We start from the raw sequence: 21117 nt of genomic DNA on the forward strand, positions 1-21117 counted from the left end.
TATTCTTAAAACCAGGCAGAATCACCAGCACTATCCCGGGGACCACATCATCCATACTTAGCTAGAAACAGTGGTCCTCTAAAGTTGACCTGAAAAGCAAAATGGAATTTTATTTCTGTTTGGACTAAACCTATCTGAACAAGAGCGTGAAAGCCTAGAAAAGGCGGAGACGGTCAGGTTTCAGACATAATGCGGCCCCTCTGGAGGGTCACGCGGGCTGAGCGGAGGCCGCCCGGCCGCCAGAAGGTGACCCGCCCGTCTGGGGGGGGGGCGCGTGCACACTGGAGCCCGTGTCCTTGGAGGGGATTGAGCGAGCGGAGGGGAGGGGTGGGCGGCGCTCGGGTTTCCAATCACAATGGAGAAGCTGGGAGGCCGCAGAGGGGCGGGCCCGCCCCTTCCTCTGCTTGCGGATCCCGCGCCTGAGCCGACGCCCGCAGCCGACACCGTCTGCTCCGCGCGACCCCTGCTGCGCTCCGGAGGCCGCGTCTCTCCCGGGTAGGTTTCCGCGCAGGGTCCCGCATCCCAACTCTAAGGCACACCGGTGGGTCGTGCCGGGGGGCCCTTGTGTAGCTGAGACTGGGGGCGGGGGGCGAGAAGGACTTAAGTCCTCTAGGGCCTGTCGCCCTGAGCATCCGGACTCTCGTCCCGGCTCAGCCGCGGGGTTTGGGGCCGCGGGTCGCGCCCTGGGCGCGGGAGCCCCGCGGAGCGAAGGCGGTGCGCCGGAGCCCCAGGCTTTGCGGGGCTCGCTGGGCCTGTGCTCCGTGGGGGAGACACTTGCACTTGCAGCTAACGCTCGGGCGCTCGTCCTTGAAGGGCGCAGGCCGGCCGCAAGGACCCCGAGTGCGTGCTGGGGGGGGAGGAAAGGGGGGGCTCGGGCACGTGCCCGAGGAGCTAGGAGGAGGGCGGGGGAGTCAGGTGGTTCGCCAAGGCTGGCTGATTTTGAACCGGGGGATTGGGACCTGCTACCACGAGAAGGGAGACAGGCCGCCGCTTTTGCGGGGATGAGGGTCGCGGATGGTCCGCAGGTTTGACCTGCACCCCGGTCTTTGCCAGGCTGCGGCGGGCGCGGCCCCTAGAGCGCCGTGGGCGGGCTCGTTTCCGGCCCTGTCCCTTGATGCTTGGGGCGCTTTGTGCACTTGGCCGGCGTTGGGTGTTGAGAGTGAGGAAGGCCTGGACTTCCTCCGCCGGGACCGTCCGCGAGCAGGTCTGCGGTGCCCCCCGCGCCGTGCCCGCGCTCGGCTCCTGCGGGGGCGCCGCGCGGGGGGAGGCGCGGCCGGGGGGCGGCGGGCGGCGCGCGCGGCGAGCGGGGCCCGGAGACGGGCGCCCGGCCCTGCAGCAGGGCAATGAGATGGCAGAACGGGGCTTTTCAAGGAGTTAGGCTCCAGAGGGGAGCTTTGTTCCTGAACTTAAGGCGCGGGTTTATTTCTGATCATTTATATGCGCGAGGGAGTGGGGGGAGGGGGACAGAAGGTGAAGGACCACGAATCAGGTTATTTTTACCCTGCTTGTCGTTTTTCTTTAAAGCCGCCACTCTGACCTTGGCACAGTCCTGCCTGCCACACGAGACATTTTCTTCTAATTCCTTAGCGGTCCCATTACGGCAAGGTTAAAGGAGAGCACTTTCTCCAGAAGGATATGAAAGAACCCGCATCAACCTCTTACCTGTAGTTTCTGAAATGCCCCAAATTAATTTAAAAGGTCTACCCCAACATCCAGTCGGTATTTATGTAGCAGCCATTTCTGGATTTTTGTTTTCCATCGCTTGCTGCATTCTCTATAGGCCTGAAGGATCTTAAAGCGACTAAGAAAAATAAACTTAATGGAGAAAGCGATGCATTTGTATCTGTGTCTGTTCAACAAGAAGAGAGGCTCATTCTTCGTATTCTGCTCAAAATGCAGGACGTGTAATGAATTTCATTGTAAGGTCGTCTGTGGAGACAGTTGCCTGCTGTTCTGTATTTCTTTAGCATCCACAAGAAACTGGAAATGTGCTCTGTAAAGGCTAAATAATCTCTCAATTTAGTCCCTAAAGACTGGGGAAAATGTTTTTTTCGGGGGGGGGAGGGGCATAGCTTTAGAACAAAATAGTTGTTACACAGTTGTCTCCAAATTTAATTACTTTATTCCAACTCAGAGACTGACTAACTCTTAACATATACAATTACAAAACTAGGTTTTGTTACTTAATTTGTTGCAGACTAGAAACAAAAAAATGGAATTGGCAAGCAGGGCTTCCACTGTGACCTCCAAGGTGACTGTCTAGCATTAGGAGTAAAAGGCAAACATAAATGATGGGCGTGGTAATGGGTCACAGTGATAAGGGATAATTCTGAAGAAGGGGATTATCTATGATCTGTACCCTCTGTTTAAGAAGGCAGGGTGGTGGAATAAATTGTGCCATTCCTTCTAGTTGTTCAGAAAGCTCACCTGATTATCTGATGGCACAGATAAATTCGGTATTGCTGTGTAGAATGCTTTCCAACAGTTTTCAATTTAATTTTTAAAAATTTTTAAATTATTTTGCTTTTATTTTCTTTAATTGCTGGAAAGAAACGAATTCAGGGGTTGATATTCTCTTACTGGGCCCCCTGAAAGGAAAATGCATAATTATCTAACTACCTTTCAATAAGCTTCCAACGTGCACTAAAAGGAATTCAGGGTAATTTTTTTATTTTTGGCACTTTTGTACATACTCATCACTATTTTATTGTCACTGTGTTTACTTAAGCACACGCTGTGTATTCATACAATGTGACACATTTTAAATAAGACTTAAGTAGCCCTGGCCTGGCGGCTCTGTTGGTTGGAGCGTTGTCCCAACACCAAAAGGTTGCAAGTTCCATTCCCGGTCAGCGCACATCCTCAGTTGGGGTGTGAGTGTGGGAGGCAATCGATCAATGTTTCTCTCTATCCCTGTCTCTCTACCTTCCCCTCTCTCTAAAATCAATGAACATATCCTCAGGCGGGGATTTAAAAAAATAAGACTTACGTAGAAGAGAAAAATAGAAGAACAAGCCAGTCCTTATCTTCCAAGAGTGATAACCATTAGTAGTAGAAATTATATTCATAATTGGCTGTTCCTTTTTTTTGACCAAGCTTAAATATGGGTTAATCGTGAGCCCTAACTCAGTTGACACAGTTAAATATAAATTCTTTAAAAGGAGAATAGAAATATCAGTTCATTTAAATGTAAATATTTTTGTCTTTTAGCCAGTGAATGAATAGCCACAAGACAAAATTGTTACAACTTGTTAAATACTAATCTGGAATCACAGGTTGAAGAGAAGAACCCAAATTGTAATAGCTTCGTGGAAGTTTTGTCTTAAGTTCTCTATTAAATGGGTCACATGGTTCTTTAAAGTCCATTCTGTGTTCTAGAATATCATTAGGCTCATTTTCAGCTGCATTGTAATTCAAAACTGCAATAGTAACATTTTCGGGATCGCTCCCATTCAGCTTTCCTGTGTAATATTTTGATACTTTTCTTGCAGTTCACAATGGCGACTCTTAAGGAAAAACTGATTGCACCGGTTGCAAAAGAAGAGGCAATGGTCCCAAACAATAAGATCACCGTCGTGGGTGTTGGGCAGGTTGGCATGGCCTGTGCTATCAGCATTCTGGGAAAGGTACGTGATGGACAATTTCAGCATGTGTTTCTTAGGCACTTCAGGATTTTATTGTATTTTTAAAAGATTTTTTTATCCTGAATAATTTGAAGTAAGTTGTAGGCATGATATGGAACCTTTAAATATGTGAGCATGTGTCTGCTAAGAAAATGAGTCTCCCTGCCTGACGTAAGAGTTAGGACTCCCAGGGAACTGAACATTAATATAATGCTATTATCTAATAGTAGACAGTGCCCAGATTTTAAATTCTCCAACTGTCAATATCATGCTTGTTATAGACGTTTTTACTCCAACCCAAGATCATGTATTTTATGTACTCTTCATGTCTCTGTATCCCTTATTCTAGAACTGTTACTCAGCCTCGTTGTCTCTCACATCAGTGACATTTTTGAAGAGTCCATGTCAGTTCTGTAGAATGTCCCTTCATTTATGTTTGTCTGATGTTACCTTGTAATTAGGTTCAAGTTAAATTTTTGGGTGGGGTCGTGACGAGGTGATGTAATATTCTTCCTGGCGCATTACATCAGGAGTCATGTGATGTTCAGCTGTCTCATTACTGGTGGTGACTGTAAGATTTCTCGACTGCAAATCTCCCTTTACCCTCTATAATTAATAAATAATGTGCACAGGGGCGTTTGAGGTCATGGAAATACCCTATTATTCTCAAACTTTCACCCAATAGTTTTATTTTGAAATAATTTAAAATTTACAGAAAATTTGCAAGAACAGTAAAAAAATATATATATTTCATATCCACTTTATCCAGACTTACCAAATTGTAGATTTTATTTTCCCCCCACCCCTCTCTCTCTCTCTTTCTCGCCGCAGATACACACATATAATGGATTTTTTTTTGAACCATTTGAGAATTAAATGCAGACACCATACCCTTTCCTTCTGAGTCCATGAGAGTATATTTATTTAAAATAGGACATATTCACATGATCAATGCGATTATCAATATCAGGAGATTTAACATTGATATCATATTTCTAGCACCTTCCACTCCAGACTATATTTTCCTTTCTACCTCCATGGACTTCTGGCTTGCCTCATGCCCCCTTGTTGGTTTAAACCATAGTTAGCTTTGTTTAGTTTCTAAGGGCTTTTGAGGAAAGAGCTCCTTTCTTATTTGCCTCACTGAATTCATTCGTGTTCCTTCTGAAGGCCGCCTTCAGTTAGGAACTACCTACCCGCCTCCAAAAACAAAAATGCCGCCTTGTGTTCAGAACACAGTTTCTTTGTATTTACGTGAAGGCTGCCTAAACAACCCCTCGCCAAGCATATTTCTGTTTGCAGCGTTTAAATTCTAAAGGAACAAATTCTGAATCTCCATCAAGAAAACGTTATCATAGCAGTCAACTAAAACATGGCGTGTGCAACAATGATAGTTTTGTTCCTTTGCATTTTTTTCTAGCTTGTTTTAATTGACTAGGTGCCTGTGATTTAGGATAGCTGCTACCCAAATTACAGGGAATTCAAATAACCACCCTTTAGCGCTTGCTGTCCATGCCAATAAAAACACAAAGCAGTCCAGCTGACATTTCTTTTATGGAACATTTATTGAGCGTGTAACGCGTTCAGAGTATTTTAACTGAAATACTTCATTTTAAACAGCAACCTAAAGAAGTGGGAACTGTTCATAGACTGTTTTCAGATGAGGTGGCTGAGACTGGGGGTGTAGTAGCCGTCACACAGCTGGTAGTGGCGGAGCTGTATTTCGAACCCAGAACTCTGAACTCTTAACTACAGTGACTCTGAAATTTCTTTTTATTCTGTGCAGGCATTTTGGTGGTTAAAAACATAAAGGTCTTAATGCAATACCAGCTAAGATTTTTTTTCATTCCTCCTGCTAATCTCAAAATTTAGATTTTTCAGAAACCTCAGATCTGAGCTATCATGAGTCTATGAGTCCTATGATTGTCTTCAATGTACATTTAAATCTTCCTGGTGAATAATTTAACTGAGACTGTATCTGCAGTTACATAATACTTTGGCCCAATTCAAGTGCTAGAGAGAACAGACCCTGCTTCTAACACAGTAGGAATCTTCCAATTTAGATGCTTGCTGTGAGGGAGTGTCTGCCTTGCTCAGAGACCATTTTATTCATTAAAGTGTTTAAATCATATTTTAATGAGTAAGGATGAAAGTGCTTCAAAATTGGTAGTAATATTTGGTAAGGATTATAAAATAGACCCCGCTAGTTTAATAGAGAAAGGAAATTAGCAGTGCCTACTCTGTTCGGTTTCTGTATTTTGCCTCATTTCTCCGTGAAAGCTGTAGGAGGGTGCTGTCGTCTACATATTGCTGTTGGAAAAAAGACTCAGAAAGATTAAGTGACTAAATAAGATCACATAGATAGTGAGTGCCAGACCTGGCCCTCTGAGTTCATCGCCGGTGTGCTTTACAGCGGACACACATTGCTTTGGCCCAGAAAATGAGCCACGCCGGGGCATCAGAGATACAGAGGATGAAGCTCGCACCTCCACAGGCCTGTGAAGGCAACTCACGCTCCCGACTACGGTGTTCCACCATTGCAAAGACTCAGTTGTTTTCTGCCTGTGCTCTTCCCGCTCCCCCCACCCTCATTGCCAACGTCATAACCATAGTGAGCTTTTGTAAACATAGGAGCTCTGCTACTTAACATTTTTCAGTAGTGTCACAGTGCACATACGCTACACACGTACAAAATACCTGCGAGGCCGCCAGGATCTTTCCCTGCCTGTCTCAGAGCAAAGCAGTGGAGCGCACACCTCCAGGGGGCGCCATCCGCAGTGTCAGGAGCACCCGCCAATGAAAACACCAGGCTCATTTCTGCTTAAACCCTTTCACTTGATTCTTCCTTCACCTGGAATGTCTGCCTGCAACCGTCACGGAGATGACTCCTTCCTGTCACTCGTGTCATGCTTTTGCCAGCAGGCCTTTCCTGACTCTCGGATACAAAGTAAACTTCCTTCCCAGTGACTTCAATGCCACCAGGCCCCTGGTGTTTATAGCTCTTACATTGTCAGAATCATCTTAAATTGTTTGCTTAATTCCTGTGCTTTTCCTGGTACATTTCATGAGAGCAGGGACTTTGCCAAATTTCTTCATTACTGTATTCCTGATGACTAGACTAATGCCTGGCACATTCAGTAATAAATATATATTAAGTAATTGAATATTCCTGCTATTACTAATAAACTGTATTTACATTGGGCTGAATTTTGATCATAGATTTTCTTTTCATGGCTTCTACGGCCAAATGTGACTTCTGCCTCACTACCAGTCCCCAAACTCTGCATTTGGCTGCCAAGTCCTCATCCTGCTCTCAGGGTCACATATCGCTCCATGCAAATTCATTCCGCCCTGGGCCTCCGTGCCCAGCTGCTTTTGGCCTGGTGTCTATTCTTGATTCAGTCAGCTGCAGCCACGTTCTCGAACAAACACAGCAGAAGAAGGCTCTTAGAAGGAGCAGTGTAATTACAGGCATGCTGCAGAGCAGTTCTCATAGGCAGACTCAGATTACAAGTGGGACTTAATTAAAATTTGGAATTTGTACAAGAATAGACAGGTTAATGGAACAGACTAAAAGCCAAGAAACAGGCCCAAATGATATTTAATGAAAGAAGTGGCATTCAGAGAAGAAAAAACAAATTATCGAAAAAATGGTGCTTATCCGTTTAGCCAGTTATTTGGGGAAAGTTACACCTTTTCCTACCACAAAATTTCATGCACCCTAAACACTTGAATATAAAAATGTAACCATCAGCCCTGGCCTGTGCGGTGCAGTTGGTTGCAGTGTCGTCTCATACCCGGAAGGGTGGAGGGTTCGATTCCTGGTCAGGACACATACCTAGGGTGTGGGTTTGATCCCTTGTCAGGGCACCTACTGGAGGCAACTAACTGATTGATGTTTCTCTCACACATCCGTGTTTCTCTCAAATCAGCAGAAAGCATGTCTTCGGGTGAGGATTTTTAAAAAATGCAACCATCGAATACTAAGGCATTGGCGGCAGGAATTTAAGAACCAAGAGGCAGATTATGGCTGTGTCTGGTCCACACAGTATTTAAGATTAAAAGACATTTTGTAGCATGTTAAAATGTGATGTTCTTGGCTTCCAACTGATCTTGTTCCTTAATAAGTTACTGTTTTTGCAATTCATCCGAGCCTTGCAGTTTCAAATATTTTAAAAATATATTTACCACTGAAGTGAGATAGTACATAGATGGTAAATTCATGGGCTCTACACTCAGTTACTGCAGAAGGAGACTTAAAGCCAAACAACAGCGCCAGTCCCTAGTCACACGTGCTCCATTTGCCTCCCTCCACACTTGGAGGAGATTCAGTGGTGCAGATGCAGCTAAATTCAGCGCTGCAATTATTTTCTTAAAGTGTTGGATGTCTTCCTTCCTTGCCAGCTGAGCATACACTTCTCAGCCAATTCTCTACACCCACAGAAACAAAAGACAGGATCTGAGATCCTGTGATCCCCTTTGCCAGTTAAGCCCCAAATTGTTTTGCCCTGCCGACTTCAGCAGCACACATGTGATGTTACTAAAATAGGGATGCTCAGTGTCTTGTCAGAACGTTAGGCTATTACTGCGTTATACTGAACAGTAGGTTGCCAGAGAGCGTTTCGTTATAACCTGGACGAGATGCTGCCGTAGGAACTTAACTCTTGTTTATGTCTGTTAGCCTTTGGTAAAATTGGTTTCGTAATACATCGTTTTGCCACACTTCCAAGAACCTATCAACAGCGTTAAGTGAGGACTTACTGTATAATTCAGGACTTAAAAAAACATGAGGGAGGGTTTTGTGTGACCTTGTCAGAGGCTGCAAAGGAACAAAACCATTTTAAACGTGTTAAAAACATGTGTTTAAGTAAAACTGGATGGAAATTAATGCCAGTGTTTGACATAATGGAGATGGGAAAATATTTGCTAAGTGATTTCCGACTCATAAAATGGTAATTTCAGAAATTTCCAAGTTAAGCAGTTGCTTGAAACTGAGAACAAATTCAATCACGAGGAGGCTGGAGTCTCAGATGAACCCTCACAGATTACTTGGTGAGGCTAGCCAGCTCCTGGGAGTCTAGAGATGGATGGTCCTCATTCCTTGGCTCCTGCAGGGAGCCGGGCCTGCTTTGATGTCAAGCAAAAGTGGGTCAAGTTTCTTACTGGCCACCTCCCCTCTGCTTCTTCTCGCTCTGCTGGTCAGCAGCTTCCTGACACTGCCAGTTCCGCCCTAGGCTACTCTCCCTTGGCCTTCAGAGTTCTTCCTGAGCCCCAGTTACCAGTGGGCTCCAGCACTGATATATATAATAGCTGATAATTTTGCTAACAGCCCTACGAACAGCAGAGGCAAAGACTAATCGTGTTTCAGTGGGAGGGATAACTACTTTTTAGATTTTGCAAATAATGAATTTCTATAGGATAACCAAATTTCAAAGCTGAAAGCTTGCTCAGATGCATCTGGACTGACACCTTCCCTCCTGGCTTTTACAAGAAGTAAACATCAAGGACTGGCTGAAGAACATACAGCCAGTATGTTCCAGAGTTTGGACTTATTTTCTCCACTATTTATGTAGAGATATAGAGAAATATAAACATATAAAATATGTTACATGTAAGGCGTGTTTTATAGAACATGTGAAATTATGATACTAGATCAAGATTAAATGGTATACTTACTCATTTAGGCTTCTATTTTGCATGGGTGGCATAGGATGGCAATTGGAATAGAAAATGAAAGAATGAGACTGGGCAAGTTCGGATTGATTGTGTTGGAGAGTCTACTAGTCCTGGATCCCTCTGTCCGTAAAACTCTCTTTCCTTGACACCCCCAAGATACTTGAGTTGGTCAGAGCCAACTTGAGGATTCCAAACTTCACCCAGGGCTTTAAATCCTACTCTAGAGTGAACTTAAACTCATGGTGATTTAAACCAGATTTGCCCTCAGAAACCCTCCAAACTGGGGGTGACCTCAGGGACGGACACACTGCCCAAGGTTGTTTCTGGGTCTGAATGGGCCTCTTCTTCACCCCCATCTCCCATTAATGTAAAGACTTGTGCACCCTGAGGCCACTGTTGAGCCAAGTTGGTTGCATCAGGAATCTTTACGTCTACATATTTGTAAAGTCATTTGCATCGTGCCAAGTTCTAGTTGAGGACTAGACGGTGAAATTCTGAAAAAATCAGTGTCTTAAATATTAATAGTTCGTTATTCAAGATGTTTTATCATGAATTTGTTTAACGAGCACACCTATGTCCGTGATTAAGCCTCGAGGGTTTTAGACGCTTGGCTCTCAGCCATTTAAAGGGTCCCCGGGCCGTGCTGTGAGCTGGGCTCTCCTAGAGGAGCTCAGGGGACTAACACCTGTTTTTGTGCTTCCAGTCTCTGGCTGATGAGCTTGCCCTTGTGGACGTTTTGGAAGATAAACTCAAAGGAGAAATGATGGATCTGCAGCACGGGAGCTTATTTCTTCAGACGCCTAAAATTGTGGCAGATAAAGGTAGTGTCTTATGCCCAACATGATCAATCTGATAATAAGCTGATAGCCTCACTCCCCGGCACAGCCGCAGCGTTCCCGTCGTGGTGAGTCTAGTGCTGGGGTTCCTCCTTTCCTTCTGGCTCCAGTTCATCCTGGAGGGCAAACAAGCGTTACCTCTGTAAACCCCACGCGACCTCCACGCATTTGGTGCATCACATTTTAGCAACGTGTATGATATGCTTGTTTCCGTGTATCTGAGAGTGGGAAGGTTTTAGACAGGAAAAAATAATTGCACAAAGGAATTCATTTGAGTGCTTTGACGAAACTAAGTAAATTCACATTCTAGCCCTCTGTTGCGGATTAGCACGCTTAAGCAGTGCTCCTGCCAGCACAGCACAGCTCTGCCTAAAGATAACAGACATGTGGGCTCCCAAGTAATTTCTAATAATAGCTGTTACTGATTGAATCCTTAAGCAGTCTGTGTATTGTGAAACTTTTTGCACGGCTCGCCTTCATCTTCACCGCAGCCCTGTGGGAGGTGGATCCTGTTACCTCCGTTATGGAAGGGGAGGCTGATAAAGTGTTAATGACTGAAAAGTTACAGAGCAGCGCAGCTTAATTATGAGTCTAATGATCACATCAAGTCGTAAGGTCTGTATATTTTGGGAAAGTATACATTTCCTTGAGGAAAAAAATCAAACATTCTCCAGAGAAACTCCCTGCTAAAAGTGACTAAACTTGAATATCAGAAATTAATTGCTAGCCAAGACTAAACACTTCAGTTCCTTCCCATCACAGACTGAATTAACACTACAGACCTAAGGTTGCCTTTAAATTGTGAAGGGCTGCCTGTTGGACTCACTGTTTCTGCTTTATATTAGTACTGAAAATCCAGTGTTCTCTAACGTCAATAACAAGTTGAAGCTGTTAGCCAGAAGCATAATTTAGGACGTTTTTTATTTCCTCGTATTCTCTGAGCCAGTTTTATGTCTAGAATATTTGCATATAGAAGGAAGAAGCCACAGGAGCGCTGCAGAACCTTCTCGTACAGGAAACATAATTCTCATATAGACTCTAGAAGCTTATGAACGTTTGGCTGGTGTTAGGGCATAGCGTACCTGATCTCTCTTGATGAGGAGTTACATCTGAAGTACCTCGTGCCCTCTCCTTCCAGATTACTCTGTGACTTCCAATTCTAAGATTGTGGTGGTAACGGCAGGAGTTCGCCAGCAAGAGGGAGAGAGTCGCCTCAACCTGGTGCAGAGGAATGTCAATGTCTTCAAATTCATTATTCCCCAGATCGTCAAGTACAGCCCTGACTGCATCATAATTGTGGTTTCTAACCCAGGTATTTTAATGCCTTTGAGGGATCAGTTATGTTAAGTTCAGGGTTGGGGTTTTTTTATTTATTATTATTCTGTTTTTTGAATTTAAGAAAATCTGTTCTGGTGTTCACTGGCAGAAGCAATTCACGTGTCTTCTGTTAATGGCCCTAAAAGTGGTGTTTGCAAAACAAATGGCACTGTCCCAGTCCAAATATTTAAAAATGTGAGTTTTCTGTAAAGCCATTTCACCTATTTGTTTTATCTGGGTTTGTTGTGGAGTTTAAAGATTATCTTGGGATGCCTAATGAAACATTTGTATGTAGCTTCAATTTGTAAGAAATATTTTAGCATTTGACCTTCTGTTTTCCTTATCTCTAAAACTCTTCAGAATTGAATCAGATTGAATTTGAAACGAAGAGTTTAAGAAAATCATTATTTAGTCCCAGTTTAAAGAGGGAAATAGACTGTATTAATAGACAAACACATGCTAACACCAAATGTTAAAGCTTAATACTTCTGGTTAGAAAGAATTGTATTTTTTCACCCTACACAGTCAAAACCCACTCTCTATTTCAACACTTTTTGTCTATAATTTGCCATCAAACTTACTGTTTCTTGGTGAGCATAATAGAATAACATTGGTAAAATGGTAAAACTGCTTATTTCTGTGGTTCATATAGAAAAAGATTGTGAGTAAGAGCCAGGGCAGTCCTTATACTTCATGAAATATTGAGAGTTGAGAGCCATCAAGGACAGATTACTCTTACTATAATCCCGGGCTTGCGGCTTATTAATAGTTCAATCGTGCATCTAAAAGTTCTCATGGTGGCAGATAGACGTAGAACAGGAATGACAAATATCTGGCACATGTGAGGTCGTCATGTCCTGTGTCTAAGGCAGACATTGGTAACTGGTTATACAAGGTTCCAGGGATAGCTCCAAAGTCTTAACTCTCCCAGGAGTCACTGCGGCCGAATCCGAGTTGCCAAGGGAGAGTTTGTAATACCTAGTCCATAATGACCTTAAAATATCTTAGCCAGTGTCTTTATATGAGTGTGCAGGTGGAGACGGCAAAATTAACGCTTTGCCTTTCTTGTGTGCATATATTCCTACTTTTACAGCTTAGCCTGGAAGTACTGTGACCAGCAAGTTTTGCCTCCTTGCAGTCTCGAGGCTGAGTCACACCGGAATAAAGGCTCTGTCATAGAGGTCTTTTTTATTAAATAGTAGGAAATGTTAATATCTTGTATTATAACAGTTATTTACTGACTAGTATCTGGGCCCGGGAAAATTTATAGTAGAAGCCCTGGGTAATTTAGGAACCAATGCCTTTTGGTTTATGATGAAGTCATTGACAGTCATGGAAAGTTAGAATTAGAAGAAACTTAAGTGATGATCTAATTCAACCCTTTTTCTTTCCATATACAGTAAATTAATTAATCTGCTAGGTTCTTCCGTACTCTCATTTCAAGTAATATAAATTAAAAAATGCAATATTGCTTTTTTTCTTGTCTCTCTCTAATCCCCATTATCTCAAAAAAGAAAAGTCAAAGTATTTACATCTTTCATTCCAATTTTAGTATATGTGCTGCCAAAGCGAGCACTATTTACATCTTTCTAGGCACATCTCATTTGTGAAATGAGAAAGTGGGAGAGAAGGAAGCCTGGGCACGCACTAATTTACATAGCAGTTGAAATCAGTTTTGGTTTACTTACATATATTTTTCTAAAATTTTTAGTGGATATTCTCACATATGTTACCTGGAAACTAAGTGGATTGCCCAAGCACCGTGTCATCGGAAGTGGATGCAACCTGGATTCTGCTAGATTTCGATATCTTATGGCTGAAAAACTTGGCATTCATCCCAGCAGCTGCCATGGATGGATTTTGGGAGAACATGGCGACTCAAGTGGTAAAAAAAATAAGCATATAATAAGAAATAGACAATATTTACTGTGTACTCCTTTATGGTATTATTCTTGCCATTCTGTCTGAGGTTTAAAAATTGTATTTATTTATTTTTTAATTTAAATTTTATTTTTTTATGCATTTTCACATACCTAACATTACAAATAAATAATTTGTGGGTGTGGCTTTGATATAATAATAAGAAATCAATTATTTGCCTGCTAAGTTTAGTATTAATTATTCTTGCTTAAATAGATTATTACTATGGTGATGTCAAATGTCATATTCTAATCCCTTCATGTTTCCTATATTATTTGTAGTCTACTGTAAGAGAAAGCTTTCTCTTCTCCATTTACTCATTCATTTATTTATATCAATGCAGACTCAGATTTTTATTTGATTCCACAACAGTTCTGTCATCATTGCTGTAATGCACACATTGTCTCAGATTCGTCAAGTAACAGACCTTTAGGCTGGCTCCTGTGTGTTTTTGATGTCTCACCATTTTTCGAGTCCTTCCTTGCTTTCTGGAGCAGTCAAGTATGTTAAGTTCATCTTGTACTTCCCCTTTACCAGACCAGAATCATCTCTCCAATGAGTCTTGTTTCCTTCTAAGGGGAATGGTATTTAGAAACCAAGATCTGGGATAGGTGTGCTCATGCTCCTGGTATGTCTTTGCTTCTAGACCCTTGCAGTGAACAGAGCTGTGATAACCATCATGTTTATTGAAGGAGGGATAACTTGGGCAACTAAAGCTTTTAAATAGCCAGTGTCTACTATTTAAGAATGTAAAATAAATCTTGCTTCAAATGAAATCTGATTTTTAATAAACCGTTAATAATAACTATCAATCATTTAAATAGTAAAAGACCATATGGTAAATCTCTCAGATATTTTCTTTAGAAATTTAAATAGAAATATTGGATATAAATTAATGATCGTAACAATACCAACATTAAAATTATAGTGCACTTCTGTTTCTTTTATAATGATTTATTATGAAACAGTTAAACATCACTTATTCTAAAAGTTGTGTTTTTAAGCTGATATTTCTCTTTTCATTGAAATTAATATTTCTGTTCCAAACAATTTTGCGTAAAAACATTTACGACTATTGTGATTGTATTTAATAACTCTAAGCCTATTTATTAAACATAGAATTTTATACATTGAATAGGCTTATTGTATAAAACTGTAATAATCCAAAACTTCAATATTAGTAATAATTATGGTAACAATGATCTTTATTTTATTAAATTTATTTCTGCCCAGTATGCAAAGAGTTACTTTTTCTCTATAAGGTTAAGGTATAAATTTTCCTTTGGATTTAGTGAGAGTTTGTAATGTGATATTTGTAAAGAGTTTGCCTTGGTATAAGAATTTGATCTTACAATTATTGCATTTGTGCTTTTTTATATAATGAGGCTGATGTTTTTTTCTGACACATTGTACTACTTTATTCAAGAGTTGTTCATATCCAAGGATTTATCTGAATTTATTTCCTATATAAAGTATTTAGTACAGTGTCTGGTGTATAGTAAAAGTTTAATAAATGCTAGTGATTGCAAATGTACAATTACTGGAACCACAAATCTGGAAGTGATATTACATGTCCTCTAGTTCAAGACTTGCACTTTAATGAGGAAGAAATAGAGGCAAAGCAGTCATTGTGGCTTGTTGAAGATCCTTTAGCTAGTTAGTAGCATAATTATAGCTAGAATCATATCTTCAGATTCCTGACCAATGTTCCATTCACTCATTACTGTGTCATTTTTTCCAAAACAGCCTTTTTCCCTATTTTCCTACTGATCTGTATTATGTACGTGAAATGAAAGAATTAGACCATGCATCCTATGGCATGATTATGTAGACATCATAGCTTTCAAAGGCCATGAGAATCTTCTACTTTTTTAAAGAACTGGCCTGAATTTGCAAAAGTTGTGGACTAAAAGAGGTTTTGTTTGGCCAAGGGCAGCTTTGCCTCTCATGACCATGCTGGACCTCACCCCATGCCTTCGCCCATAGCTCCTGAGTCTACAGTGCTTTCCTCCAGACATCCATGAGAAACACATACTTATATCTTCAGGACCAGTTCATATGCCTATATTTTGTACCCCTTTCTGTCACTCCTTTCCCCCCACATTAAGTAGACCCTTATTTATGTTTTATTACATTTTCTCCATACTTCTGTGAGAGCTTATCCCATTGCTTTAGTTTCCTTTACTTGTTTCTCCAAGTAGATCCTGAGCTTGTCCTTGTCACAGAGCATGTCTTTATTCATCTTTGTGTGCCTAGATCTTTAATATGTGCTTTTGACTGGGCAGGAGGTGTTAAAAATAGGCAAGGGAGTTGTTTTGGTGCATCCAAGCCTCCAAAAGATGCAGCCAATGATGGAGGCACACCTTGCCTGCTGTGCCTCTGGAGGCATTCTTGCAAGGACATATTTGATCCTGTTAAGACCAGAAAAATTCATTGTGATTACATGAGGTTTCTTTCAAGAAATAGACTGAACTTGAAGCATGAGAAGAGATACTTTGACTACACAAGGTTTTTATTTTACTTCACTTCAGAAAAAATAGGGCTTATATTAGAAAAATAAACAGGAGGAAAGTTAAAAAATTTCTCAAACCAAAAATTTAAGATGGTTTTCAACTAGAATTGCTTGTGATTTCGCAAACCTCAAGAAAAGCAAGAAGTGCATCTTCCCTGTAAGTATGACACAATAATTCTGTTTTGCACCCAAATGGTTGAAAGTTAAAAGGCTGTTTGAAAGCTAATGTCAGACTTTTGGGGGAAATGTACTGGAGTCAGTTGTCATTGGAGCAGTTCTCATGGGTAGTTAGCATCAGAGGTGAAGTCTGAACTAAGAGAAGGCAAGGGTGTCTGAAAATAGTGTCAGAAATATATAAAATGTTAATTTTAATTTTAATTATTTATTATTTTTGCAGTGGCTGTGTGGAGTGGAGTGAATGTTGCAGGCGTTTCTCTCCAGGAACTGAATCCAGAAATGGGGACAGACAATGATAGTGAAAATTGGAAGGAAGTGCATAAGATGGTGGTTGAAAGGTAAATGGAAGGGAGCTCTATTTAAGACAATTTTATCTTCACTTAGATAACATTATGAACAATTTCCATGGCTGCCTGCTCAGATAAACTCTAACTATTGTAGGTATGCAGCTGCTATCTGCTGGAACAGACAAGACTAATTTATACTGGTCAAGTTTGCTCTGCCAGTCACCGTAGGGAAAGTAAATGTTTTTCTAGAGAAATTCTGTTGTAGAGGTAACAGGAACAATACACAGAATTAACAAGTGAGAAGGGCTTTCAAATTGCCTCCTATCAACAGATAAGTCTGACCTATTTAGAAAATAAACCTAGATACTACTTGCCTCCTAATTGCCTAAAATAAATACTTGCTGATTGATTGTTGAAAGTGTTTAAGCTATGCTATATTTACCTTTCCACACTCAGATGTAGATGTCCCCCTTTCCTTCCAGTTTCTTTTTCTGGAAACTGGCTCTTAAGAGTAACCATTCTATAACCTTTAAGCTTATTATAAAACAAGGTGTCATTTGGCCTTGGATTCAAATGAAGGAACTGACACTAATGTATAGTCTTAGGGAAACCATTTAACCTTTAAGTTGTATCTCAATTTTCTCCTCTGTAAAGTCATGTGGTAATAGAATTATTGTACAAATTGAGTAAAAGCACACATGCCTATGCACACACTTATTGATAAGATTTTAGTAAATGTCAGCTGTTATTGGTTATCTCAAATATAGAATCATTTTATTTAGTTCAATTTTAATGATTTTTTTTCTTTTCAGGAATTTGACCTGTATAATGAGAAAAAGAATCTTTAAAAAGTTGAATGGGTCCTTAGAATTGTATTAATATAAACCCTTTATTTTACAAATGAGAAAATTAGGGCTCATCCAGGTAATATCACTTGCCTGTGGTCTTGTAGTCAGTGATAGATCCCAAATTCCTAATACTCAGTTACTCCTCCCACCTCTCAACTACCTGCGCCTTTGTGCATTTTGTGGTGTACAATTTGTGTTCAGAAAATTTCCAGGCAAAGTACTGTAATCACTTTGCTCTTAAGTTAGTTGGTCATAGTATTTTAGGTGACGTTGGTAAGTGGAACCTCAAAATCAAGGTATATTTTTTCCTTTGAATATGAAGGCTCTTTTACTTTCATTGTTTCCTGATTTCATTAATATCTTTGGAAATGTTCATGTTAATGAATAAGAAGATTGGTTGGAAAAGGTACATTTTTACCACTGTGACTTTACATTCACTTATACAACAGTTATTTAAATTTATCAAAACATTTACACAACACCTACCATGTAGTGTTTAAATTTTTAGCATTTTACATATATATAAACTTCTTTAATAAACTTATGGAATATATTCCATTGTCATCTTCATTTTACAGAAGAAGACACCAAGACAAGGAAGGTTAAATAATTTAAACAAGATTACACAGTTACTGAGAGACAGAGCAGGAATCAAACCTAAAGAGTCTGGTTTTAATGACTATTGAGTCTGATTTCAATGATCTCTTTTATGTTTTGTTTTGTTTTGTTTTTTCTAAGTGCCTATGAAGTCATCAAGCTAAAAGGATACACCAACTGGGCTATTGGATTAAGTGTGGCTGATCTCATTGAATCCATGTTTAAAAATTTATCCAGGATTCATCCAGTGTCAACAATGGTGAAGGTAAGACAAACTGTTACAAAATATAAAATGATTTCTAGTGTATTCTATACATAGTCATTTAAAGAAGGACTGAAGTCTCAGTCCACAGTTATTTCTCTATCTCAGAGTTTTATGGAGACAACTTCTCTTCCTCCAGAAGCCCAGGACAATGAATGAAAGCACAAACTTGTAGAGGCTAAGATGGCCAATAAATTTTTATAATTCTCTCTTGTATGATGTGGCAAATTAAATATTAACTCTGAATCTTACTGGGATATTCTCACAATGGATGATCGTTTAAATAAGTATATAGTGGTTTTATTTCAAGTTGGTATTATTAAACTGTAGATTGCATTTAATGTAGCGTTGGATGCCTACGCAAATTTAGTTTAATTCGAAAGCTGTTAAACAGTTAAGTAGAAACTGTTTTCAAATGAAACTTAAATTGTATTAAAATATTGGGTAAGATAACTCATTTCCAGAAGTCAAGGCCAGAGTGAAAAAGATTAAAAGAAGCATACAAAAGAGATAAATATTGAAGCATCTGGGAGTAAAACATGGTGTCAGATTTTCTTAAAAGCAAACATGGCAAAAGTAGATTAATTGCTGAGTCTTGGAGTGCATATGTAGGAATTTGTTTTTTCTCTCTCCTTTGGTGAATGTACAAAAATTTTGGAAATTAAAAGTTTAAAACTTTATTAAAGTAACTTATTTAATATAATTAAATGATTTAATTAGTTATGTAGTGAAATTGACCCTGTGAATAAATTACTTTATACAAACTGGTAAAGTCTTTGGAAATTATACTATTTTGTTACAAGAATTTTGCCTTTGAGTGGCCTCCAGCCACTGTTCTGGACCTTGTAGTTTGGCTACCACCTGAAATTCTCTTCTGAGGAATTTTCAGAAACTTAAGATTTCAGGAAAGGTAGCCCATTAAGAACTACATTTGAATGAAATTTAATTTGAAGACTTATATGTCAAATTCTGTTAAAGTCTATTTAAGAGAGTTGTCAATAGGTTCAATAAAGTACTTATTACTTTCTTATTTAAAGTTTCATCATAGTGTATATTTGTCTATTCTGTGTGTAAAACCTAATTCAAAACCCAAGTATTAGGGAAATATGGGCCTGTAAGTGATGAAAATTAAAGAATGAGTTCGTGTTTACCAATTTCTTACGATTCTTTCCGTTCAAACATAGGACCTATGGTCATTGCCTCTGGTTTTATTTTTTTAATGTAAATGCTTTTCTTGTCTGGCAGGGGATGTACGGCATTGAGAACGAAGTCTTCCTGAGCCTTCCATGTATCCTGAATGCTCGGGGATTAACCAGTGTTATCAACCAGAAACTGAAGGATAGTGAGGTGGCTCAGCTCAAGAAAAGCGCAGACACTCTGTGGAACATCCAGAAGGACCTCAAAGACCTGTGACTTCAGGGTTCTAGGCTGTAGCGATTTAAAAACCACAATGTGATTAACCAGGAGCCTTTAGTTCCCACCCGTGTCCATGTACATGGGTCACAGTTTGCTTTTATCTTCCTAAATATGTGAATCTGGGCTCACAGGATCAAAGCCCATGCTTGGAGTAGTGCTTGCAATATGAGCCCTTGAACAAATAAATTAACCATCGTAGTGTGCTTCTGTTTCTGGGATTCTTCCTTTAATGGTTTCTGAAAAATGCCAGTTCGTGTTGCAAATAGTTTTTTCCCTACATCATAAATTTCCCTAAATTCTATCATCTGCATTTCATCTTTTATAATCCTCCCACCAAAAATGTCAGCAGACATGCCAAATGTCTCCTGGGGAGCAAAATCACCCCTGGCTGAGAACTGCTCTAAAGTAAATATTTGAATCTCATTTTATAGATGAGGAAACTGAAATAGGCAGGCAGAGTCCATGCAGCCACTAAATAGCATGGCTGGGATTTAACCCAGGTATGCAGTTTCTTAATCTGTGCTCTTAAGCACAGTGTACCACATTGCGGTAAATATTAGCTATTACATTTTTGTATCAGTTCATAAAATAAAATCAAAATCATTCTTTCATTTAATGCTCCAGCATGTTGTGAAGATATTATTCCTGTATTACAGAAAGGGAGACTGAGTCACCTTTAAGTACCTTTCTCGGGTCACATTCCAAAATGACTCCATCTTTTCATAGGATCATATTCAGATGTAAGAAGAAAGGTGATTTTCATTTATGTCTATAATTCATCCTTCCAATTTCTGTATGAATGCTCATTTACAGTAAGCCAGTGGTTTCCAAGCTTGAATTTTCATGGACCAGTTAAAATTTTTTTAAACGTCAGGGATGGGAAATGAGTACTTGCATGGGGGGGAGGGGGAGCTACAGGGGCCTCAACATAAGTTTGCCAACTTCTCATTTTGCTAAATCAGGACACAGAAAAAAACAACCACATATCTCACCATCACACAGAAGAATAGACACTTTAATGCCCAAAGTATGGAAATACCATAATCTCATGTATCAGCTGTCCTGGGATGGCAGGGCCCAGAGCTGGACGAAGTCTGGATCCCTGGTGTTCACAGAGCTGTATCGCCAAGGACTGCCCGCGTCCAGGCCGCTTTTACATTGCGAGCAAATAAACGGTCAGCATCTTTCTCAGCTAGTCAAACCTAACGCGCAGTGACACTGTCAGACTCCACTGCGAGCAATCAGCCAGAAGCAAAGTATCTGTTAGCAAATAACTTTTTATCTCATTGAGTAAACAGACATGAATGATAAATCTCAAGACAAGGTGTAAAATCTAGAAAAAATGGAGCCCTCACAGATTCAGTGGCAACACTTTAGTTATTCTCTGGGGTAACACAGAAAATGGAATTGCGCGTGATCCTTAGGAATAGAGTAGACGCCAGTGACACCTGACCAGTTAATGCACGGATTCAGATATTCCAGAGGTCAGTATCCAAAGTGTGAACATCACACACTGTTTGGGACTGACATTGATCAATTAGGCACAAAAGAAGTTTATCATATCATTTCAGCATTGGAAGTGACTTGACCCAAGCTGTTTTGCAGAAAGAAACATTTGATTCACTTAGATGCAACCAAGCAAGTTT

General features: G+C 40.3%; 1 protein-coding gene across 2 annotated transcripts; it reads left to right on the forward strand.

Moving 5' to 3' along the window:
• The first annotated feature begins 234 nt into the window (after positions 1 to 234).
• Positions 235 to 19674, forward strand: LDHB (lactate dehydrogenase B). Of its 2 annotated transcripts, none has more exons than XM_081131049.1 (8): positions 235 to 495; positions 3492 to 3626; positions 10003 to 10120; positions 11274 to 11447; positions 13164 to 13337; positions 16282 to 16399; positions 17935 to 18058; positions 19301 to 19674. In XM_081131049.1, the coding sequence occupies exons 2-8, from the start codon at positions 3498 to 3500 to the stop codon at positions 19466 to 19468; spliced, it is 1005 nt and encodes a 334-aa protein (XP_080987175.1). In that variant the 5' UTR covers positions 235 to 495; positions 3492 to 3497; the 3' UTR covers positions 19469 to 19674. The 2 variants fall into 2 exon arrangements, with proteins under 2 accessions (XP_080987175.1, XP_080987176.1); XM_081131050.1 differs by having other exon boundaries at positions 427 to 541.
• Positions 19675 to 21117: the final 1443 nt, after the last annotated feature.

Source organism: Miniopterus schreibersii, assembly GCF_964146895.1.
Source record: "Miniopterus schreibersii genome assembly, chromosome: 2".
NCBI classification, from domain to species: domain Eukaryota; kingdom Metazoa; phylum Chordata; class Mammalia; order Chiroptera; family Miniopteridae; genus Miniopterus; species Miniopterus schreibersii.